The sequence below is a fragment of the Neovison vison genome, chromosome 7, assembly GCF_020171115.1.
Source record: "Neovison vison isolate M4711 chromosome 7, ASM_NN_V1, whole genome shotgun sequence".
NCBI classification, from domain to species: Eukaryota; Metazoa; Chordata; class Mammalia; order Carnivora; family Mustelidae; genus Neogale; species Neogale vison.
Genome location: NC_058097.1, coordinates 193,153,342 through 193,179,418, shown reverse-complemented (window position 1 = coordinate 193,179,418; position 26,077 = coordinate 193,153,342). Strand labels below are relative to the sequence as shown.

The 26,077-nt window shown below is 36.0% G+C and overlaps 2 protein-coding genes and 1 pseudogene across 3 annotated transcripts; all 3 read right to left on the bottom strand.

The window, feature by feature from the left end:
• Positions 1–1,677: 1,677 nt before the first annotated feature.
• On the bottom strand, positions 1,678–10,914 carry LOC122914431 (olfactory receptor 8J2-like). 2 transcript variants are annotated; one of them, XM_044261046.1, is made up of 2 exons: positions 9,994–10,914; positions 1,678–1,689 (listed from the first exon to the last, which is right to left on the bottom strand). In XM_044261046.1, the coding sequence occupies exons 1-2, from the start codon at positions 10,912–10,914 to the stop codon at positions 1,678–1,680; spliced, it is 933 nt and encodes a 310-aa protein (XP_044116981.1). The 2 variants fall into 2 exon arrangements, with proteins under 2 accessions (XP_044116981.1, XP_044116980.1); XM_044261045.1 differs by lacking the exon at positions 1,678–1,689 and having other exon boundaries at positions 9,967–10,914.
• A 4,783-nt stretch (positions 10,915–15,697) lies between these two features.
• LOC122914430 lies at positions 15,698–16,606 on the bottom strand (annotated as a pseudogene).
• A 6,283-nt stretch (positions 16,607–22,889) lies between these two features.
• On the bottom strand, positions 22,890–23,843 carry LOC122913654 (olfactory receptor 8K3-like). Its single transcript, XM_044260305.1, has one exon. The coding sequence runs from the start codon at positions 23,841–23,843 to the stop codon at positions 22,890–22,892; it is 954 nt and encodes a 317-aa protein (XP_044116240.1).
• Between the last annotated feature and the right edge of the window lie 2,234 nt (positions 23,844–26,077).

The following is a 26,077-nucleotide window of genomic DNA, read 5'->3' as shown; positions in this document are numbered from 1 at the left end:
TGTCCAATGGAAAAAAGACAGCCTCTTCAATAAATGGTGTTGGGAAAATTGGACAGCCACATGCAGAAAAATGAAATTGGACCATTTCCTTACACCACACACAGAAATAGACTCAAAATGGATAAAGGACCTCAATGTGAGAAAGGAATCCATCAAAATCCTTGCGGAAAACACAGGCAGCAACCTCTTCGACCTCAGCCACAGCAACTTCTTCCTAGGAACATCGCCAAAGACAAGGGAAACAAGGACAAAAATGAATTATTGGGATTTCGTCAAGATCAAAAGCTTTTGCACAGCAAAGGAAACAGTGAACAAAACCAAAAGACAACTGACAGAATGGGAGAAGATATTTGCAAATGACATATCAGATAAAGGGCTAGTGTCCAAAATCTATAAAGAACTTAGCAAACTCAACAGCCAAAGAACAAAGAATTCAATCAAGAAATGGGCAGAAGACATGAACAGACATTTCTGCAAAGAAGACATCCAGATGGCCAACAGACACATGAAAAAATGCTACATATCACTCGGCATCAGAGAATACAAATCAAAACCATGATGAGACATCACCTCACACCAGTCAGAATGGCTAAAATTAACAAGTCATGAAATGACAGATGCTGGCGAGGATGCGGAGAAAGGGGAACCCTCCTACACTGTTGGTGGGAATGCAAGCTGGTGCAGCCACTCTGGAAAACAGCATGGAGGTTCCTCAAAATGTTGAAAATAGAACTACCCTATGACCCAGCAATTGCACTACTGGGTATTTACCCTAAAGATACAAACGTAGTAATCCAAAGGGGCGCATGCACCCAAATGTTTATAGCAGCAATGTCCACAATAGCAAAACTATGGAAAGAACCTAGATGTCCATCAACAGATGAATGGATAAAGAAGATGTGGTATATATACACAATGGAATACTATGCAGCCATCAAAAGAAACGAAATCTTGCCATTTGTGATGATATGGATGGAACTAGAGGGTATTATGCTTAGTGAAATAAGTCATTTGGAGAAAGACAACTATCATATGGTCTCCCTGATATGAGGAATTGGAGATGCAACATAGGGGGTTTGGAGGGTAGGAAAAGAATAAATGAAACAAGATGGGATTGGGAGGGAGATAAACCATAAGTGACTCTAATCTCACAAAACAAACTGAGGGTTGCTGGGGGGAGGGGGGTCAGAAGAGGGGGGTGGGGTTATGGACATTGGGGAGGGTATATACTATGGTGAATGCTGTGAAGTGTGTAAACCTGGCGATTCACAGACCTGTACCCCTGGGGATAAAAATACATTATATGTTCATTAAAAAAAATAATAATTAAAAAAAACAGTATTTCAACCTAAGGTATATGGTAGTCTTTTTATTTTTTGTGCCACATGGGGTTTGGGATCTTGATTTCTTTTTAAATGCTTTTTTACTTAAAATACCTATAATTGGCTAAACAATCATACTTTAGAAGGAATTGTGATGAAAGTAATAATCCTCTCTTCTTGCCCTTAGTACTTCTGTCCCAACCTCCAAATAAGCCATGATTAACTCATTTAATAGACTTTGATTTACATTTCTCGTTAGAACTCTGCATATCTAATGTTATTCCCATTCCATTACTCATTTGATATATTAAGTTGTGTTCTCATACCATATGCTTTTATGACTTTTAAATATTGTTTAATGGTTTTTTTATGATGATAGATAATAATTTAGCAATCTTGCAGTTGTCCCTAACATGCCCATTCTAATGCACATAAATAAATCTTTTTTTCTCTAGAATAGTGTATCTGAATATTTAAGACCTGTGAGTTTTTTTCTTTTATTCCAGGTTATGATTTTTCATATGTTTCACAGAGAATAAGGCCTGTATCTAGAAGTTATTAATGTTAAAAAAGATAGCTATACTAACATTCCCACTTTTTCTTTGACCTTAGGACTATTATCTCTGAAATGATGGTTTTAACAGTATAGTTATATTTTCTTCCTCATCTTAAGAAAAGTAAAAATCGTTAGAATATATTTGTTAATTTATCACCTGAAATCTTTCAGTAAACTATTATTAATACACTTTCCAAAAAAGAGACATACCACTCCAAAGTAGGGGATGTTATCTCAAATGTCTTAGAGACTGGCAAATAACAGTGCATGAACTACATGTATGAAAGAAAAAGTAATAGGGAACAAGGGGAAATAGATATGGCGTGATTTAATTGAAGTACTTAAATTTTGTCTGCTTAAATGTACATGGACAGGACTAATGATTATTTTATCCAGAAAAGTGAACCGGGCATGGCATGGAGAGAGATGGAGTTCATTTACTTACAGCTTTATTTCATCTTCCATCAAGTAAGCTTGAAATGTGTCATGTTAACACATTTTATTTAAAGATTGAAGTTTATCTACCTCTACTTTTCCAAGTTCTTTCTCCTTCATACTGTTTTTAAAGGCAAATGTTCCAAAATTTCGTGGGGAAAAATTATGCATATATTTTTACTATTCCAGAGTGAAAAAATGAGAATCCCACTATAACTCATTCTAGGAGACAAAGCATTGATTTAAAAATTAAGATACAATAATAAAAGAAACCCACAATATATTCAGGCTTTATATATATGCATATTTCCCCTAAACAATATTAATATGTCATTGATATCAGTTTATAAAATGCGTAAGAATTTAATAATTACAAGACAGTTGTCCAAACTTCATTGATCTCATGTTTGGCTGGATGGTTTAATTTTGGAAAGTCTATAATTAGAATTAATCACATTATCAGACTGAATTAGAAAAAAATTGAGCATTTGAATAGATGAAGAATTAATACCATTTAGGATGGAAAAAGCAATAAAAATTAAGAATAAAAGGGAAATGCAGAGGGATTGGGTAGAAAGAAAGAATCTTAAGCAGTCTCCACACTCAGTGCAGAGCCTGAAGTGGGGTTCAGTCTCACGACCTGAAGATCATGAACTGAGCCCAGGTTGGAGACTTAACTAACTAAGCCACCCAAGTGACACTAAACTTTTATAATGTTAAAAACTAGAACCTCTGGATGCCCTTAATTAAACAGAAATTTCCAAAAAATAGAATAGAAATTCAATATTAATTTGGCAGATAAAACTGCTTCACAAAATGTCTCTACCCAAAAATCTATTCAAATTAACAAAATATTTGCAGCAAAACAATAACAAACATTCATTAGCACAACCAAATGACAAAGTCTGATGCCTTAAGCTACAAAAATTATATCCAGAGAAAGACTGCTCTACAGCAGTTTATACAGTTTGGTAAACCTCTTCATCCCAACATCTATTTTATTGGGATTTTCAAATGCCTGGAGTTCTGGGGATGGCTGGGTGGCTCCGATGGTTGAGCATCTGCCTTTGGCCCAGGTCATGATCTCAGGGTCATGGGATCTAGCCCCAAGTAGGGCTCCCTGCTCACTGGGGAGTCTCCCTTTCCCTCTACCTCTCCCCTCTGTCCTGATCTCTCCCTTTCTTTCTCTCTAATTCAGATGAATAAATAAAATCTTAAAAAACAAAACAAAACAACAACAAAAACAACAACCCTTCCACCCAAAAAACCCCACAAATTCCCGGTGTTTTTCTGATACTCAATTGAATGAATATTTGTGTGGTCCTCCTCCCACCAATCGTACCCAATTACTGCCTCGGGGAAAAACAAAAACAACAACAAACAAAAAAACAACAAACAAGAAAATTGAGCAGGAAATCTGACTCTTATCAGATGAAAGCAGAAACTCCACAGCTGTACCAGGACCTGGGGGATGGGCATGGAGCCCAAGGATGTCCTCTTATGCAAATGCGAACAATCTCAACTAAATGTTCTGTAACATTTTGTAAATGGCCTCAACTGAGGTAAATGGGTCATATTGAGAACATTGCACTCCCATTAAAAGGAAGGAGGGAAAGAGAGGAAGGGAAAGAGAGAGGAAGAATCTAAATTGAGCTTGCAAAAATGCTTACTCCCACTTCACGATGTTTATTGTCTAAAATCTCAACATAAATGTAGAAATAATAACAAGTAGAAATAAGGTACCTTACCACCTTCAAAGAACATATTATATTCATAGTAGTAGTAGACATATATCATTACTCTAGAAAACCTAGTTATGAAGAGAGATGATTTACATGCATGATGTACTGTACTGAATCTGGCTTTGGTGACTATACTCATATCAGTCATTTAAATGGAAGACAGGGATCCAAAATCATCATTGCAGCTGATGTAGTAATCAATATAATCAATGCCATCTATTCACCTTAAGTGAAGACTGTCTTCTTGTTCCTCTATGTGATTTTTAGACCTGAATGCTGTCAGAAGAATTTATGAACATCTTTTCCCTTTGAGACACTCCCCTGAGATCTTGAATGCAATTCTTGTTTTTTCCCTAAGCATCTGAGAGCAAGAAATGATGCCACTGGTCTTTGCTAATTATTCGGAGTAACGTTGATTTCCCAATTGAGGATTTTTTTAAAAGGTTTTATTTATTTGAGAAAGAGAGAGAGAATGAATGGGCAGGGGTAGAAGAAGAGGGAGAAGCAGACTCCCCACTGAGCAGGTATTCCCCACATGGGGCTCTATCCCAGGACCCTGAGATCATGACCTGAGCCAAAGGCAGACGCTTAACCAATTCAGCCACCCAGGCACCCCTGCTTTTTTAATATATACAATTTACCTACTTTCCTTAGTTGTTATTTTTATTATTTTCCATCAATTGTCTGGATGAAAGTAGAGTTTTTCTGATATATGCTTTCATCATCTATCAATTATAGTAAACTTTCAATATTTTCCATAATGGATTCTTCCATGTTTCCTATCTGAGAATAAAGACAAAACTGTTTACGCATGACCTATAGTGTGTTAAAAGCTCAGAAAGAATAAAAAATTAGGAATATGTGTCTAAAGTTATTTATTTTTAGTTTTTTAACCTTAGGGACTAAGCTGAGTTAATGATACAAAATTCCATATCCTGTGTTTATCCTCATCCTAATTCCCACTCCTAAACCAGTTTCCTTTCCCTCCACAAGTATCTCCTCCATAAAAGTTGATATATGTTCTTAAGAAATTCAGCTTTATGAGGTGCCTGGGTAGTTCAGTCGGCTATGTATCTGACTCTTGGTTTTAGCTCAGGTCATGCTCTCAGGGTGAAGAGATTGAGCCCTGCATTGGGCTCCACACACAAGTGGGGAGTCTGCTTGAGATTCTCTCCCTCTTCCTCTGTCCCTCCCCCTGCTCACAGGCTCTCTCTCTAATTCTAAATTAAATAAATAAATCTTAAAAAATAAATGCAACCTTATAAAGTGAATATAATGTATGTTTTAAAGTGTACACACAGGTTGTTATATGACTTATTTTGATACTTCAAGGTTATCACTCAGCTATATGGCTTTGAATTTTATTCATTTTGTACATACACACCAATACTTTGCTGGCCTTTGTTTAATAAAATTGTTACAATCTGTCTCTGCCCTCATTTACTGTAGTTTTGCTGCCATAATAAGAGGCATTTGGTTAGTTCTCAACTTGTGACTTCTACATACATCACCACAATTAACAAATTCATGTGTGTGGTCCCCACTGACCCATGTAGGAACACATCTGAAATATCACCTGAGACCCTGTTTTGGGATAAATAGAGCAGATTTAACTTATTTACATAAAGATGGATCTATTCCAAGATTTCTTTTATCCATTTACATGCCTTCTTCAGTACACAACACTTCATACTGTGAACATCCAGCTTATGAATATGTACCCCTTTAAGAAATGGTTAAGTCTACAGCAAATAATTAAATCAGATATACTTTACATTGCTAATACTATTTTCCTTGAATTTTTTAAAATATTTTATTTATTTGTTTGCTAGAGAGAGATCACAAGTAGGCAGAGAGGCAGGCAGAGAGAGAGAGGGAAGCAAGCTCCCTGCCAAGCAGAGAGCCGGATGCGGGTCTCAATCCCAGGACCCTGACATTATGACCTGAGCTGAAGGCAGAGGCTTAACCCTCTGAGCCACCCAGGTGCCCCTATTTTCCTTGCTTTAATACATTATATTTTAAAGGAATCCAAATATCTGGGGTTCCTTGGTGGCTCAGTCAGTTAGTCTGTCTTCAGCTCAGGTCATGATCCCAGGGTCCTGGGATCAAGCCCTGCATCAGGCTCCTTGCTCAGCGGCAGTCTGCTTCTTCCTCTCCCTCTGCCCCTCTCCCTTCTTGTGCTCTTTCTCAAATAAATAAATAAAATCTTAAAAAAATAAAAAAAGAATTAAAAAAATCCAAATATCTGTCATGATTTGAAATGGAAAAATACACTATAATCCGTGTCAAAAAGAAGTTCAGAAATTACAACAGAGACAGACATTAATTTTAATATAATGATTTGAATGTCTATAGATCTGATAATGCTGATGAAGTAGATGTTGAAGTGACAAAACACCAACACATACCACTTGTAGGGTGGGGAGTGCAGAGATCTCCAAATCCTGCTTTCCTCCTCCTGGGCACCTGGCTAGCGGACTTCTTATCCTCCTGGCAACTCTGGAGAAGTTGCTGAGCTGTAGCCTCACACCTCATGGAGGCACAGCCCCTCCCTGTGGGCAGCCAAGCTCCAACCCTACTTTGTGCTTGTCCTTTCAGAGTTTTCTCAATGTTCAAAACACAAAATGAAGATAGAATGCTGAAAAATTGTGAGAGGAAGCAAACAAAGAGAATAGTGATTACAATATAAGAAAAGATGCCGTAGTTATTCAGGAATTGTTGATTTGCACCCTTTATGATTATACATCAATCTCAAGGCAATATTTTAAGCAACCATATCTTAACATGGATGTTTCTTACATAATATTTCATATGGGTTTTAATTGATATCATATAATCTGAGTCCATGTCTTAAATTAATCACTTTGTGATTGGGTAAACATTAATCTTTATCATTTAAATATCTATTTGAAATGTGAATTTCAATGTTTTTCTTTTTTTTAAATCATTACTTACTTCTTGTGACAACTATAGCTCAAATTATTTTTGTGGTTTGATATTAAGTAGTAGATATTTTGGTATTTACATTTAGTTAACCCAAAGTCATGTGTAATTCATGAGATGATGTAAGATTTTGCTATTAAAGCTTGACAACAACTTTTTTGTCAACAAAACTTCTCCAACCTTGTAGATGGCTGTTGTTTGTACGAGTACCTTTATGTTTTGAAAGAGTCAAAACCAGTTCTGGACAGGTGTGTAGAATAGAGGATAATAACTGATGGCATTATTTTTGGAAGGGTCTTAGGCTTTTATAAGTAATAGTTCTGTTTAATAAAAGGAACACAAATCTGTAGCTTTTAACTGAAGCACAGAAAAAAGTAAGGAAAGATAAAGAGAATGAGTAAGAGAAAGGCACCAGTATTAGTTTAAGACCCAATATATATGGGAGATATAAGAAATTCAGTGGAGAATTGTTTTGCGGTAGAGTAGTCTAGATTTTCTAAGCATATGTAAACTCTGTTTTATCTCCTGTCACCTGTATCTTCAGGGATGTCTACTTCTCTTTTGAATGGCTTCCTTGAAAGGATTTTTTCCTTTCCATGGAGGTAGCATGTAGAAATAGCCATTTGGAAAACAGATGATAGATATGACCCATGGCATGTAGACATCTAGTGAAGGCAGGGAGATGGCATTGGCAGTTCAAACCAAACTTTTGTAGACCTTATGGGACCAGAAAATCTCCATTGAAAACCTTACAGTTCCTAATTGTGGACAAGTAATATGTGAGCCCATGTGTATGTATGTATACACTTTGGAAACTTTGAGCCAAAATACTTTCTACTAATCATTCAAAGGGATTTTTGCATAGATTGTTTAGAACAAATTTTATAGTAATATAGAAAGCCTAACTAGTGTAAGCTTTTGTGAAACTATCCCAATGAGTACTAGCCAATGAGACATGTTTCACAAAATATACCAATATAGATGTAGATATTGGAGGCAGAAAGTGGTCTCCCACCCTGCCAAAGATGCCCAGAACTGTGAAGGTGGTTCCACCCACATGAAGAGATTTGCTGGTATGATTAAGTTAAGGACCTCCAGATGTGGAGGCTGTCCTGGACTATCTGGATGGACCCACGTAATCCCGAGAAAGAGAGAGAGGCAAGAGAGTCCGAGTCAGAAAGAGGTGGTGGCAGCACAAGCAGAGGTCAGGGTGGTGGGATCACTGCTTGAAAGGGGTTGCCAAGAAAGGGATGAGGACTGCCTCTACAAGATGGAAGAGAAAAAGAAACAGACTCTTCCCTAGCAGTCCAGGAAGGAACACAGCCTGCTGACATCTTGACTGTAGCCCAGCGAGACTCATTTTAAACTTCCAGTCTCCAGAACTGTGGGATAATAAGTTTCTGTTGTTTCAAGCCACTGAGTCACTGGTGATGTGTTAGAGTAACAGTAGGAAACTAATACAAGTAACAACATAATTAAGTTTAGAAAATACATATATTTAAATCAAGTTAATAAATATAAAGCACTACAGCTATCATTCTTGACTTTAGTTCACAGTAAAATTCACAACATCGATAGGCATGTAAGTGTGAGTTTATCCCCATTGCTCCAATTCTGTTCACCAAACTAGGCTCAAGGAGAATGCCTTTCTGCCAGGAAATATGCTTCCCCCATTACACGTATGTAGGCTGTTGCTATCAAATAGAGCCGCAGGAAAGTGAAACAATAGATAAATATACAATAAATTATATTATATACTTGTATATATTTATAAGGAATAAAACATAAAATCTTTAGGGCTATTGCTATCAAGTTATTGCCAGTTTTGTCTGTGTGACTTTTCTGTTTTTAGCTAGCTATTCTTATTAAAAACTATATCAAGGAATTGGCTAATAAAATTGAGTGCCAGAGTTCCTGTATTTGCCTTATTTCAGATTTCCCTCAAACTGTCATAAATCTACTTTATTTCCAGACATTGCCTTAGCTAGCATGGTATTCCCTATCTCTCTCATGATATTGTATGTTCACAGCACTTTGCATGTACAGACCAAAACAGGGGACAGAATGACAATAAACATTTATTTATTTATTTATTTTTTTGCCATTGTGTCTTTGAGATTTGGTATCACCTTAAGAGCAAACACTGTGTTGTTGTTTTTTTTCCATTTTTATCTACTAACATTTTACTCCAAAATGCTATACAAAAACACTAAAAGGAGTGATTTTTTGCTTTGTTACAATTTTATAACACGGATAATTAACTCGACACAGCAGTGCTTCTTAGGAGAATATGATATGGAGGAAATTAGTTTTACATCACATTGGGTAAATATCAGCTTTCGCTTTTGTGTACATATACCATATGAAAGGAATGAAAGAGTGGAATCCCCTTTCATACATTTTCTTCCATTTTGCTCCCTGGTCTGTTTCCATGTGTGCCTAAGCATTTTTTGTTTAGTTTTCATTTTCACCTAAAATTTTCTCTTTGATATAGATGTATTTAAGTACAAGAAAAAAAATGGATTCTAAAAGGTTAAGAAATTGAACGATAAGATACAGGAAAAAGTAAAAGTAAAACTTTTGATAGTTGAAAAGAACAGATCCATGGCAAGTAGGATGATCTGACTCAACTGTATTCCAAGAAATCATTCTCACATTCCTTTCTCAGGTATCAGACTTTCTCACCCTTGGCTAGAAATTATAAAAACCCAGTACTAAGTTGTGTTGCACTTTAAAGTGTATATATTTTGAAATTATTGTTTACTACCTAAATAAGTGTACTTTCTTTGGTCTACTAATACATCTTTGTATTAGGGAAAGTTGGGTATTTAAGGTCTGAGTAGAAAGGGCTAAGATTTTCCCATTGAAAATCATAGAATTTGTAGCTGTATATTGCCTTTATATTGAACAGATATTAGCTTTTCAGGTAATTACAAACGCTTAAAAGAAGACAATTGTAGTTTTAAATTTACATCAGTTTGGAAACCTCCCAAGGATTCTTTAGCAATCTCTTCAAAGCATCCTTTACATCCTTGTTCCTTAGGCTGTAGATGAGGGGATTCAGCATTGGTATCACCAGGGTGTAGAAGACAGAGGCCATTTTATCAGTACCTAATGAGTGGTTGGACCTCGGTTGCAAATACATGAAGAAAAGGGTCCCATAGAACACAGTGACAGCCATCATGTGAGAGGCACAGGTGGAAAAGGCTTTTCGTCGGCCCTCTGAGGACCGTATTCTCAAAATGGCAAGGACAATGTTGAAGTAGGATGTTAGAACAATAATCAAAGAGAAAAACAAATTGGTTCCTGCAGAGGTAAATACTACTGTTTCTGGAAGATAGGTATCAGAACAGGACAATGCCAACAAAGGGACGTTATCACAGTAAAAATGGTCAATTACATTGGAAGAACAATATGACATGGAGAACACACAGGAGGAGACAGTCAGTGCTGTGGTCAGACTGTAGAGGTAAGTGAGGGACACCAGCAGTATGCACATCTGTGGAGAGACCACCACCATGTAGAGCAGGGGCTTGCAAATAGCCACGTAACGATCATAGGCCATTGCAGCCAGCATGAAAATCTCCCCGACAATGAAAACCAGGAACCCCCCCAGCTGGGCTGCACATCCATAGTAGGATATGGTTTTCTTTGTAACCAAGAAGTTTACCAGCATTTTGGGGGCAATGACAGTAGAATCGCCAAGATTGATGATAGCCAAGTGCCTGAGGAAGAAGTACATGGGCGTTTGGAGCTGAGAGTCAACACTGGTGAGGGTGATGATGCCCAGGTTCCCTGCCATGGTCAGCCCATAGATCAGCAGGAAAACAAAGAAGAGTGGAATCTGGAGGTCTGGGCGATCTGAGACTCCCATGAGAATGAACTCGGTCACCTGGGTGAGATTTTCTGAGGCCATTTATTTTGTTGTTCCAATCTTTTAATGGGGAAAATGGAAGAAATTAATAGATAGTCAAATTGATTTTCCTGATAGATGCTAGGTTGTAGACTGTCTCATATAAATTGGATAATATTTTCTGGTCACAGGTAAAAGTGTCATATTTTAATTGTATTTTTCCCAATCTTGTAACAAGATTCAGAAATACAAGCTCTCTGGAGGCCAATTTCAGGTTGTTAGAACTGTTATACCAAGCCGTTAATTTTTCATATCTCTGTTGAATATAATTTATATTAGTTAAATATATATTAATCTACTATATTATATGCATTAATATTTATATGCATGTTTAAAGATATTAATTGTAATGTTGCATGAGTATATATTTACATATATCTGTACATGCCTTTTTGTATGTTTGTATATTTCCAGTGATGAAAGATAGCTACGTATAAGAAGTTGATGACGAGATTGACTTTCATTTATTTTTTCCTTTGATGCCACAGACTCTTCAGCTCATACATTGTCTTCATCCTTGGTTTCAGTATTTCTGCAGGAAATACTTGGAATATGTTGGGTTTTCTTTATCAATTTCTACCCTACCATGCTGCTTCTACTGCCCAGCAACAGATTATGTCTCAGTAGTCTTTATTTGTGTCATTCAGAAGCTGATTTTTTGTCTTAATCACATATCCCTTCTTTTGCCAAAGAAACTAGTCCTTTCTATCACTCTTACCTCTGCCTTCTCATATGTTGCTTTATCACGGCCTGCTGGCAGCCCTTTCTTTTCTTCTTCTTCTTCTTTCTTTTTTCTTTTTTTTTCCCAGTTTGTACTTTCTTCTTTTAAATTGTGCAAAGCCTGTTTTGATGTTTTACAAAATATTACTTGTAGCTTTGATTTGGTCAAGTTTGATCACTTGTGTTCCTCGTGCAGAGAACTCTAAGGTGAAAAGTGCTAACATTTTTCAATATGCAGTGAACTCTGGGCCCAGGACTCTGCTAGCCATTTCAAAATAATGATCTCATTATTCTGTAGGAGTGTCCTAGAAGGTAGATGTAGTTATTTCTCTGATTGGACATTGAGGCTAATGTGCCTAAGTCACGTGAAGAATCTGTATAGGATATTGGTGAATGGTATGGTTTTATGGTTTTGCTTTGCTTTATGTGTTTTGTTTGCTTGTTTGTTTGGCCACTTGGTTGGTTGGGTGTTAGGACACCAATCACTATCTTTGTGTTTTTTATTAAGTATTTATATCCTTGTGTTGTATGAATGTATTGAGATACTAGGCAAGCAAGTGTTAATACAGAGTTTGTTAACAATGAATGCAGAATAATTGGTACCATCAGTTCTTGTTATTTGCATGTTTTAAATGATATTCTAATGTGGTTTCCTCTTTCTTAGTAACTCATTCTACCTAATTTAGGAGTTTCAGAGTTGAAATGGGAGTAACAAGTAAATTATAATTTTACCTATTCAAGCAACTGGAACACATGATATCTAGCTATTTATTTAATAAACAAATCAGGTTGTGTTCTCCCACAAACTGATTGTTTCTTTAATGGTTTTAATTTTTCAAACATCAAATATATGTCTGATGAGCTTATCTGACCATGTTACACTGGGTATCTCATGTCTCATGAGATGCAGATCAGTATCAGTATCACTGCATCTGAAAGGAAATACCCAAGTAAGCTTCTGATAAAAATCATTGTGGCAACCCTCAGTTTAGGGTGGCTCAGTGGGTTGAGCAGCTGCCTTCGGCTCGGGTCGTGATCTCGGGGTCCTGGGATCGAGTCCCGCATCGGGCTCTCTGCTCAGCGGGGAGCCTGCTTCCCTCTCTCTCTCTGCCTGCCTCTCCATCTACTTGTGATTTCTCTCTGTCAAATAAATAAATAAAATCTTAAAAAAAAAAAAAAACCTTTAAAAATATACTTCATGTGAATCATTTTATGGTACAATTTGAGAAATAATATGCATATTAGTTTTTAAATATCTTTTGTAATGATTTTAAGGGTATATTCCATTTTTCTCTAACAAAGAATTTTGTCTTAAATTTATTTAAAAATGGGCTATGTTAGGGACAAACTGCTTCTTCTTCTGAGTCCCCAGGAGAAGATAACAGGAAAGATATCATTTCAGTCCTGAGTCTGATTTGAATCCATAAAGCTCCATAGATACATGGTTTTCTCATCCAGAATGTGCAGTAAACGAATTGTTGGAGTGAACCTACCTGTCCAGAGATCTGCTGAGATCCACTGCAAAGGTTTTGTAAGAGGCACACTGAAGAGTTTTATAAGTGTCTGAAGTCCCTGGAGACCTGCACACTGAAATAAGCTTGTCTATGGATCCAGGCCCCATACATGAAAATAGGACTTCTCAGATAAAGTTCTGATTCTCCCGGGAAAGAAAAACCAATTATTCAAGTCTCCACACAATTACACCAGAGTGAAAATACAGGGTTAGCTTAGGGACATGCTTAGATGATCCTATGGAGTAACAATCTCATGCAATGATTGCACCCTTTGTGTGTTTGTTTTGAATTGTCTCTGGTAATGTTTGAGAAGTGCAGTTGCTGGCTCTGGGGTGGAGAAAATCCAACAATTACAAAGCACAGGATTCTGGCCCTCGTGTTCCATTTTACTGTGAATATTGGAAATAGAACTGAATGCCAAGCCTCCATTTTGTATATGTCCTCCAGCCCTCTTGTATTTGGCATAAAAATCATTAAAAATGTGCATGGTTGTAAGAAGACTAAATTTCAATCAGTTTAGTGACATTTGGAAGGAACCCATCATATACCTGGTACTGTTGCTGTTTTTAAATTAAAATTATTCAATGGAGAATACATTTTTCATATGATATTGTGATCTTTCCTCATGCATGTAAAATGTTGTAATTAAATGTTGGTAACATTTTTATTTTACTTCTTGTGAGGAATTTTCTAGTCTGTAAGCTTTATAAGTGAAAAGGGAATGTCTAAATAGTTTGTCTTTGCATTAATAGCTTCTAAAATAATACCCAGGAAAGAGTAAGTGTTCAAAATATACTGACTTACTGATTGATGCAATGAAGGATGAATAAGTGAATGAGTGAATATAATACCCATTTTAAAATTCTGAAGTAAAGTACAAGATTTCATCTTCAGCTGTGTCATCTATCTTTAGTATCATTTTATCTGTGATAAAGAAACAATAACAACTTGCATATCATTCTCTAGAATATTCACTACTTTAGGGCAGGATACACTGTTCCTTTTTCATTTTGGTGTTCCTAATATCTAATGTGGATGTGGCACATTCTAGGCTCAACCATTTTTGAAGTAACAAATTGTGGACTGTAAAGTGGAAATAATAAAGATTCTTAAACATCTTAAGTTATTCAAGATAAGATATTGAAATCCTTGAGGTTCTTTCCAAAGTCTGAGTATCCACATGAGGTTTGTGTTGTTGCTTCCTCTGTGATTTCATTTGTCAATTGTCAGTCATGTGGCCAATGATAGTCTGTACCCTGTTCGGTTAACAGGACTTGATCCCCTCCTCAGCTCTGCCAACTTCCCCATCTATTAAGCATTCCCACAGTGTTGTAAAATTAAAAAAATAAAAAAGTATCACTTTTACAATTTCCATTCTTATTGATGCTTTATATTACAGTTGGATCTCTCATTTAAAGGTTATTATTTATTGCACAGAGATATTGTCCATTTCCTAGTTGTGAGTACAGTATGTAATAAACTTACTTTGGTCATGAAGATAAAATTCTAAGATGGGACAGGACCATGCTGGATCACAAAATTTCGCCTTTCAAAGAATTTGTAAGAAACACACATGTATGTCACTTATACACACACACACACACACACACACACACACGCATAAAATGATGTTATAAACCCCATACTATTGCCATTGCCCACCTGAAAGAGTAGTTCTATCTTACATTATTCATTATTTTACTTTATTTTTTACTTTTTTATTTAAAAATTTTTAAATTAACATATATGTATTATTTGTTTCAGTGGCAGAGGTCTGTGATTCATCAGTCTTACACAATTCACAGCACTCACCATAGCACATACTCTCCCAATATTATTCATTATTTTAAATTAATAATTTAATTACATATAAGCTGAATAGGCATTAATCCATTTTCTCCATTCCCATTCCCTCTACCTCATCTAGTTAGTTAATATCTGTATAAAATATTTTCCTGTTTTTCCAAATCTTCATTTATTTTTTACAGTGATAAGAAATCACATCATGAGATCAACACTCCTGACCAATATTTAAACATACAATATAGTAATGCTGATTATAGCACAATGTTTTATAACAAGTCTCTACAACTTAATCATCTTGAATAAGTGACGCTTAATTCCTATTGAATATGATTTACTTTACATATTCACATTAGCCAGTTTTTAACTGGACTTTTACAATAAAAATGCCTTTTCTTACAAAGCTGAATCTCCTTTAGACGCCCTTCATCTTTCTGTTAATCCTGGTCTTATCCTATCTCACTATCTGTTTCATCATGTATAGATCTTATCTACACTGTGTCCTTCGTATGCAAGTTTTTACTGGTTAACTATATATGAATGTACTTCTTAACAAAATGCTATAATTTTGCAGGCATTTAAATTACTGTAAATTACATACTGAATGTCTCTTTCTGCAAGTTCACTTAGGAGTATGACAGGTAAATAGAAGTCAATCTCTGTATGTTGAACTCATCTATCTTTGCTTTTCCTTCTGAAGGGACATGTAACAGTGTTTAATGTTGATAGGAAACACATAGTGCAATCAATTAAGAGAAGATATTGCATAATTTTTCCCACATCCTTTGTCCTGCATATTTTACATCTTTGTTCCTCAAGTTATAGCTCAAAGGATTCAGCATCGGAATAATGAGGCTATAAAATATGGAAACCACTTTGTCAATGTTAAAGGAATGACTGGACTTAGGTTGCTCATGCATAAATATCAAAGTCCCATAGAACACAGTGGCCACTGTTGGGTGGGACCCACAGGTGGGAAAAGCCTTGCACCTTCCTTCAGCTGAGTTCATCCTGACAATAGCTAACAGGATCAGCAGGTAAGACACAAGAACTATCAGAAGCAATAAAATCAAATTAAAAACTGAGAAAATCATAATCATCAATTCCATTTTGTGCATATTTGAGCAGAGCAAAGATAACAAGGGGAAGCTGTTACAGTAGAAATGATTTTCAATATTGTAGCCACAGAAAGATAAACTAAATACCTTGGTGGTGACTGTAAGAGACACAAATGTGCCATAGAGATAGGGGATTACCACCAGCACCTGATCTAGACTTGGTGGCATGATGATAGGGTGAAGGTTACAGATGGCCATGGTAGGGCTCCTAGGACATAGCTTACAGCTATGGACATAAGGAAAGCTCCATGGGTGGTGCACAAATAATAGGAGATCGTATGTGCTTCCACAACACATGAAACATTTTGGGTTCCCCAGTGGTTGAATAACCCAGATCAGTGAGAGCCAGGAGTTTGAATAAGAAGTAAATGAATGTTTGTATCCCAGAGTCTGTCTTGGTGAGGATGCTCAAGCTCAAGAACCCACCACCAAGACCAGGTAAATAGTGAGGAAGAGTCCAGGCAATGGAGCCTGTAGCTCAGGGGGTCCTGTGGTTCCCAATAAAATGAATTTCCACAGTGTTAGACTGTGTTTGTCCATCCAGGTCATTCAGGAAACCTACCTTGGGAATAAATAAAAAAATAACCATGAACCTGCATGACATATGACTGAGATGACCATTGTAATAAGTGATTAAAGGCTGAAATCTTGTATTTATGGTCTAAGCTTTAATTGGCTGTTCCAATAGCTGGCAGCTCAAGTCTCTTTCTTCTGGCTCAGTTGAGCTCTTTATAGCTTTCTTTCTTTCCTTTTTTTTTTCTTTTTAAGATTTTATTTTTATTTATTTATTTGAGAGAAAGAGAGAATGAGAGAGAGGCAGAGAGCATGAGAGGGGGAAGCTCAGAGGGACAAGCAGGCTCCCCACTGAGCAGGGAGCCCACTGTGAACTCCAGGATCATGACCTGAGCCAAAGGCAGTCCTTTAACCAGCTGAGCCACCCAGATGCCCCTCTTTATAGCTTTCTCAGGGATGACAGCAAAAGCACAAAAAACAAAAGTAAAATCTCCTAAATTGGATTTTATCAAAATAGAAAAAAATGAATTTTATGGATGAAAGGAAAGTATTAAAGAATGAAAAGTTGGAAATAATGGAAATAAATTATAAATTTATTGGATATAATGGACAAAATTATATAGATAATGGAAAAATTATGAATCTTATATCTGGTAAGGGTCTTGTACATAAAATATCCAAAGGCTACTTAAAACTCAACATCTCAAAGAAAAATTACCCAAATTAAAAAACAGGCAAAACACTTGAACAGACAGTATCTCACACAAAATATACAAATGGCCTAAGCTGAGGAAAAACTATTTGAGGTGTTTGTCATTAGAAAAATGCAAATCAAAACCACAGGGAGCTACCACTTCACCTGCTTTAGAGTGACTTAGAAAAGAAAAGACAAGGCAATGGCAAGACTTTGGTATCCTGTAGGCATCTTGCAGCCAGGCCCTCTTTAGCATATGAAAGTTTTTTTGAAACCTCCCTTTTCCTTACTTCCCCCAACTTTGGAATGTCCAACAAAACTTTGCTTGTAAACGTTCATAAGAGCATTCATAATAGTTATAATAGTTCATAACATTCAAAACTTAGAGATAACCCAAATGTCCAACAACTGATGAATGGATAACGTGTGTTGTATCCATACGATGGAATATTAGTATACCATACAAGGAAAGAAGTATTGGTACATGGTACAACATGTATGTGTCTTTAAAACTTTATGCTAAGCAAAATAAGCCAAGTATAAAAGGGCACATAGTATACATTTTATATAATTTCATTACATGGAATATCCAGAAGAGATAAATCCACAGAGATAGAAAGCAGATTAGTTGTGGCTTATTAGAAACACTAAATTAATTCTCAGGAGACAATACAGGTAAGGACATCTTTCTGGTAGATATAAAAAATATGAATCTCATGGAATAAATGAAAATATTAAAACCTGTGTTCTGTTCAAATCCACGCTAATAAATACCTGTCCCCCTATATATGAAAAGATATGAGATGTTTTTCTCATCATCTCTAGAGTTCTATGTAAAGCACTGAACTCTTTATTTTACATGGTTCAATTTATATTTACATTACTTTATTTGATTACTGAAGGTAAACTTGTTCTTACCTTTTAAATCTGTTTTTTCCCTCCCTCTTAAGACTATACAAACATGTAAAAAATACAATGAGATTAACACTGGACCTTCATAAAAATCTACCCTCAGTGTAGAGGTGAGAGAATTAAACCATTCCCCAGTATTATGCCTCCATCAGAAAGGAGGAATACCCAACTTTTGTAGCAACATGGACGGGACTGGAAGAGATTCTGCTGAGTGAAATAAGTCAAGCAGAGAGAGAGAGTCAATTATCATATGGTTTCACTTATTTGCGGAGCATAACAAATAGCATGGAGGACACGGGGAGATGGAGAGAAGGGAGTTGGGGGAAATTGGAAGGGGAGGTGAACCATGAGAGACTATGGACTCTAAAAAACAATCTGAGGGGTTTGAAGGGGCGGGGGGGTGGGAGGTTGGGGTACCAGGTGGTGGGTATTACAGAGGGCACGGCTTGCATGGAGCACTGGGTGTGATGCAAAAATACTGAATGCTGTTATGCTGAAAATAAAAAATAAATTAAAAAAAACTTGGATATTCATCCTTTCTAATGGAGGCATAATACTCCATAGTGTATATGGACCACATCTTCCTTATCCATTCGTCCGTTGAAGGGCATCTTGGTTCTTTCACAGTTTGGCCACCGTGGCCATTGCTGCTATAAACATTGGGGTACAGATGGCCCTTCTTTTCACTACATCTGTATCTTTGGGGTAAATACCCAGTAGTGCAATTGCAGGGTCATAGGGAAAGTGCAGCCACTTTGGAAAACAGTATGGAAATTCCTCAAGAAATTAAAAATAGCGCTTCCCTATGACCCTGCAATTGCAGAGCAGTTGTTTTAATGCGCATATCTGTTAACAGTGCAAATAGTCATGGTTGCTCAATAGCTTTGTTAAGACTTAGTATTTTCCCAGGTGCCTGGGTGGCTCAGTGGGTTAAAGCAGCTACCTTCGGCTCAGGTCATGATCTCAGGGTCCTGGGATCAAGCCCTGCATCGGGCTCTCTGCTCAGTGGGGAGCCTGCTTCCTTTCTTCTCTCTCTGCCTGCCTCTCTGCCTACTTGTGATCTCTATCAAGTAGATAAGTAAGATCTTTTTTTTTTTTTTAAAGATTTTATTTATTTATTTGTCAGAGAGAGAGGGAGAGAGAGCGAGCACAGGCAGACAGAGTGGCAGGCAGAGGCAGAGGGAGAAGCAGGCTCCCCGCCGAGCAAGGAGCCCGATGTGGGACTCGATCCCAGGACGCTGGGATCATGACCTGAGCCGAAGGCAGCTGCTTAACCAACTGAGCCACCCAGGCGTCCCGATAAATAAGATCTTAAAAAAAAAAAAAAAAAGACAGTATTTTCCAACGTTTTCTTCCTTACCTTTGAGGATAATGTATATGGGACTTTAGTATTGTGGTTTTATTTTGTATTATTCTAATGCTAAATGAAATTGAGAAACTTTTTATATGTTTAATGGCCATTTTAGAGATTTTCTTTTGAAACATGGTGGTTAATATCTTTTGTCACCTTTGCATTGTATTTCATGTTAACTATTTTATTTATGGATTTGTAAGAGTTACTTTTATATTTTGCATGAGTCCCTTGTCAGCTCTCTGTCTGATTCTGTACGTCTGATAAAACTATCTTCTCCTACTATGAAAGTTTCCTTTCCACACTATTAATTTTGATGAACAGAATTTCTTTTTTTTTTTTTTAAGATTTTATTTATTTATTTGACAGACAGAGATCACAAGTAGGCAGAGAGGCAGGGAGAGAGAGGGAGAAGCAGGCTCCCTGCCAAGGAGAGAGCCCGATGTGGGGCTCAATCCCAGGACCCTGAGATCATGACCTGAGCTGAAGGCAGAGGCTTAACACAATGAGCCACCCAGGTGCCCTGATGAACAGAATTTCTTAAAACAGTTCAGTGGATCATTTTAAATCTTAGATAGCTATTGTTTTGTGCATTCTGTTTAAAATGTTGTATATATTTCTATATCATAAAGATGTCCCACTATGTTTTCTTTTTAAAGTTGTTTGCATTTCACATTTAGATCTTTAATTCAAGTAGAATTGAGTCTGTATAGGACCTGAGTATGTGCCAAGATTTTTTTCCCCTAAAACAAATGGAAAAAAATTACCCTAATAACATTTATTGAAAAGATCATTCTTTCTCTTCTAGAAAATAATGATGTATCTATCATATGTTAAGTGACAATATACGTGTGGATCTGTTTCTGTGGTCATCAGTCTAGTCCATTGATCAATTAGTCCGACTTCTGTAACATGTTTTCTTTCTTTTTTTATTGAAGTGCAGGTGAAGTGCAGACACACAACAGTACATTAGTTTCAGAGGCACAGCATAGTGAATCAGCATGTTTATACATTCTTTCATGCCCACCACAAGTGTAACTGCCATCTGTCACCATACAATACCGTCAACTATATATATATATTTTTTTTAAAGATTTTATTTATTTATTTGACAGAGATCACAAGTAGGCAGAGAAACAGGCAGAGAGAGAGGAGGAAACGGGCTCCCTGCTGAGCAGAGAGCCCGATGCTGGGCTCGACCCCAGAACCCTGGGATCATGACCTGAGCCGAAGGCAGAGGCTTTAATCCAAGGAGCCACCCAGGTGCCCCCCGTCAACTATATTTTTTATGCTATACCTTTTATCCTGTTGCTCACTTATTCCATAATGGGAAGTCCCCCTCACCTGTTTATTCCTTCCCTGTATTTTTCTCCCCTCCAGCAGCCATCAGTTTGTTCTTGGTATTTATAGGTTTGTTTCTGGTTTTTTGTTTGTTTTGTTTTCAGATTCCATATATAAGTGAATTCACATGGTATTTGTGTTTCTCTGTCTGACTTGTTTCACTTTCCACAATACCCTCTAGGTCCATCCATGTTGTCACAAATGGCAAGAGCTCATTTTTTCTAATGGCCAACTAATATTATATATATATATATCTATCTATCAAGCTATCAAGGGCTACTTGGGCTGCTTCTGTAACTTGACTACCGCAGATAATGCTGCAATGAACATAAGGGTGCATGTATCTTTTTGAATTCGTATTTTCATGTTCTTTGTGTAAATAACCAGTAGTGAAATTACTGGGTCATATGGTACTTTATTTTTAATTTTTAGAGGAACATCCATTCTTCTTCCTTAGGGTGTTTATCAATTAGGACTATGTTTTCTTAATTACTACAGCTTTTTAATAGGTCATGAAATCTGGAAGTGTAACTCCTGTGACTTTATACTCTTTCTATAAGACTGTCTTTAACCTTTTATCATTTTGCCTTGCATAATAACTTTTAGAATCAGCTTCCATCACTCTAAAAGGAAGAAGAAAAGACAAAGAATGAACAAGGAAAGAATTGTTTTAAAAATATTTTTAAAAATAATTTTTAAAAAATCATCTAACTATATTAAAGGGGTTGATATCTGTTATTGGAAACCTCTGTGTTCTTTATTCTTCAAAGATATTCTAGACCCTTTGCATTTCCACATAATTCTTAAAGTCAATGAGTGTTAAAAATACTATTGAATTTTTGATTATTGCTGCATTAAAAGCATAGAATAATTTAAGGAGGATGAACCCCATCACACAACATTTATTTCATCCAAGCAATGGGATGGTATATGCTACATTTATGTCTTCCTTAATAATTCAGCAATGATTTTGTAGTTTCTAGGAAACAATCATGCAAATCCTTCACTACAATTTTCCCTTGGTATTTCAGTTTTTATTTCTAGTAAAAGCAATAGTTTAAAATGATATTTTTCCTTGGGGCATCTGGATGGCTTAGATGGTTAAGTATCTGCATGCGGCTCAGGTCATGATCCTAGGGTCCTGGGATCGAGTCCTGCATTGGGCTCCCTGCTCAGCAGGGAGTCTGTTTTCTCCTCTGCCTCTGCCTCTCTGCCCTGCTCATGCTCTCTCTCTTTATTTATTGAACAAATAAAATCTTAAAAAAAATTAAAATAATAAAATTATATTTTTCCTTTTTTTTTTTGCCCATGTATAGCAAAAACAAACAAACAGAAGACAAACAAAACAAAAACAAAAGAAACCCACTGATCTCTTATATGCTGGCCTTATATGCACCACTCTTTAAAAATTCACTTTTTATTTCTAATGTTTCAGAATGAAGAGTAGTTTGGAATTTTTACTGTATACAATTAAGCCACCTGAAAATAATCACACTTATTTCTGCTTTCTGAAGCATATATAGGCTCACATATCATCATTTAACAAATTCGGAGATGTTATCCACCACAAGGGACTGTTAAATTACCATTCAAACAGGTAGCATTGATTATTCATTTATACATATATTCCTTCTCCAAAAACAGTAAGTGCCATCTATCTATGCCCTATGTCAGTATGGTAGGCACTGGTATTTATTTAATATTTAATAAAGATACAAAAAAGCCTTTTAAAAAATATTATCTAAGCAGAGGTGTGTTTTAAACACAACAAACCAAAACTTGTCTTCATTTGCAACATAAGTACTTGGCAATGTGAGAACAGTGGTCCAAACTTCAGCCTCTTGCACTGAAACTAATGTTGATACCAGAAGAATGATCACTAGTGAAACTTCTATAAGTTGAAAACAAGAAAAATATTTCTAGGTGTCCATGACTTTTACACATTGCTCCTTTATAAGACATATGTCAAATGATAAAAAACAGTGTATAACCTAATTTATTGAATACATAATCTATGTTGCATTCCATGTAGGTAGTCTGTGCAGATTTTTCCAAATCCTATGCAGGGCACTTTTTACCTCTTTGTTCCTCAAGCTGTAGATCATGGGATTCAGCATAGGTATTATCAGAGTGTAAAATACAGAGGCAATTTTATCGGTATCAAAAGAATGACTGGATTTGGGTTGCACGTACATGAAGAATAGTGTTGCATATAATACAACAACCACTGTCAGGTGAGAACCACAGGTAGAGAAGGCCTTGTGCCTTCCCTCTGCAGAGTTCATCCTAAGGATGGCCATAAGGATTAGGATGTAAGACACTAGAACTATCAGAAGGGATGAAATCAAATTAAATGCTGAAAAGATCAGTATTATCAACTCAATATCACGTGAGCTTGAGCAAAGCAAAGTTAACAAGGGAAGATTGTCACAGTAAAAATGTCTAATGACATTATGGCCACAGAAGGATGACATAAAAATCTTTATGGTAATTATCAGAGAAAGAAAAGCACTGTAGACATAAGGGACTGCCACCAGAATCCAGCACACCCTGTGCGACATAACAATTGTGTAGAGCAGAGGGTTACAGATGGCCACATAGCGGTCATAGGCCATTGCGGACAGAATGAAAAGCTCACTGATGATGAACAAGATGAAGAAAGACAGTTGTGTGGCACACCAGTTGTAGGGGATTGTATTTTGTTTAGTTACCAAATTTACTAACATTTTGGGTCCCACAGCAGTTGAATAACCAAGATCAATGAAAGCCAGGTGTCTAAGAAAGAAATACATGGGTGTTTGGAGCCTGGAATCCATGTTGGTGAGGATGATCATGCCCAGGTTGCCCAACACTGAGACTGTGTAGATGATGAGGAAGAGCCCAAAGAAGGGAGCCTGCAGCTCCGGATGGTCTGTGATTCCCATTAGGATGAATTCTGTTAGCACTGTTAGGTTTTGTTTGTTCATCCAGGCTGTTAAGGAAAATTGCTGTGGGAACAACCATCACAAGAGTCATTGGGTTTCAGGAGACAACATCTGTTGATATTTTAGGAGGCAAAGCCATTGTGGGTAAGAAAAATCCAATTTTTTAGACGGATTAATTAAAATAAGACTCACCTCCATCATTGAATCTGGAAACAAATGATGAATGTGTTACAACCTAAGGTGTATGGTAACCATTTTATTTTTTGTACCACATGCTGGCTATCATCATCAAGTCAATGCAATCTTTTTATGGTCTGTCAACAATGTATTATTAGTATTTTTGGTCTTGAGTGGAAATACTGATTTTTTTTAGAAATGGTTTTTACTTAAGCTACCTATAATTGGTTAAGCCATTTCATACTTAAGAAAAAATTGTAATAAAATAGCCCACTGCTTCTTGTCCTTTCAATTTTTGTCCCAACCTCCAATGAAAAGTCATTTAGTAGTCTTTGATTTACTTTCCTTATTATAACTCTACATATCTAATAGCATTCTCATTCTTCCATTCATTTCATTTTTAAAACTGTATTTTTAATTCCACTATGCTTGTATGAGTTTTAAACCATGTTTATGATATTTTTATAATGCTGGACAATAATTTAGGTCTTATGCAGAAGTGCCTAACTCATGTGTTCTTATGCACATAAATAAACTTTTATTTTCTGTAAAGTCGTGCATGTGAAAATTCAGCACTCAGATGTTGATCATTTTCAGCTTATGATTATTGCTATGTTACATACCAAGTAAGGCCTGCATCTCTCTATATATATATATAAATTATTAAATATGAGGAAAAAAACAATTAGTTGTCATTCCCACATTTGCTTACTGCTAATATCTTTGATATAGACTTAATGTGATTATACTATTCTAGCATACTTAAGGCAAATAAATTAAAATGTATTTCTTAAGGTATCTCCTATAATTGTCGAGTAAACTGCTATAAATATATTTACACAACAAAGAGAAATATCACTCCAAATTAGGGAGTGCTATCTCAAATGCATTAGAGGCTGCAAATAACACTGCATGAAGTACATGAATGAAAGACAAAGTACTAAGGAATGAGGGGAAAGAAATAAGGCAAGATTCATTAAAAATACTTAATTATTTTAAAAATTATATGGGCAAGAACGAATGATTATTTGATCCAGATAAAGCTGGGAATGGCATTGAGAGAAATGGAGTACATTTACTATATTTTAATTGACTTCTGTTCTTACACCTTTATTTTGTCTTTTGTCAAGTATACATGAAATGTTTTAACGTATTTTATTGAAGGATTGCACTTCATCTACCCCTACTTTTTCATCTCCTTTCTCCCTCAGATTGTTTCTAAAGGCAAGTGCTTCCAAACTTTTAATGGGAAAAAATTATCTAATTTTATTATAAACTTCCTGGAATACAAAAAATGAGGACTACATTGTGACTCATTCTACAAGGCCTAAAATTCTGATTAAAAAAATATTTATATTTAAAAACCCATTATATATACAGGCTTATAATTTCATTTTAGATGTATAACTCTAAACAATAGTAATATATCTTTGATATCAATTTTAAAAATGTGTAAGAATTATTAAAAAAACTTGTTTAAATTGCATTAATCCCATTTTTGGCTAGACATTTAGTTTTGGAAGATTTGTAGTCAGGATTCTACACAGTATCAGAATGAATTAGAAAAAAAATAAACATTTGAATAAATATTAGTGCTATTTAGAATGGACAAAAGTGACAAAAATTAAGAATAAAAGGGAAATTCCATTGTGATAGGACATCTTCTAAAAACTGCACCTACTTTAAAAAAAAAAACAACCTTTTTTTGGGAAACATTATAGAGGTCCTAAATAAATTGATAGAAATACTATGTTCCTGGATTGCACAATTTAGTGTGACCAAATATCACTTCTGCTGAATTTAGTCTATTTGTTCAATGCCTTTACAATCAAAACTCACTAAGGAAATTGGTAGAATTTGACAATGATTTCAAATGCATTTAGAAAATGCATACTGTAAAGAAGAAATATACTTTTGAAAAGACCTGTACAACTAGATAATAAAATTTATAAACCTGGAGTTCTTGAGACAATATGGCATACTTACATCAATGGAAAAGAACAAGGACCTCAGGAAAGGACCCATGAATGCATAGAACTGCAGTGTAAGACAGAAGTGGCATGTTAGGATGTCCTTAGTATTAAAAAATGGTCTACTTA

What these genes read in the sequence shown, in the direction of transcription:
- LOC122914431 (XM_044261045.1), bottom strand. Translation starts at nt 10,914, where the DNA reads ATGGCCTCAGAAAATCTCACCCAGGTGACCGAGTTCATTCTCATGGGA.
- LOC122913654 (XM_044260305.1), bottom strand. Translation starts at nt 23,843, where the DNA reads ATGAACAAACAAAACCTAACAGTGCTAACAGAATTCATCCTAATGGGA.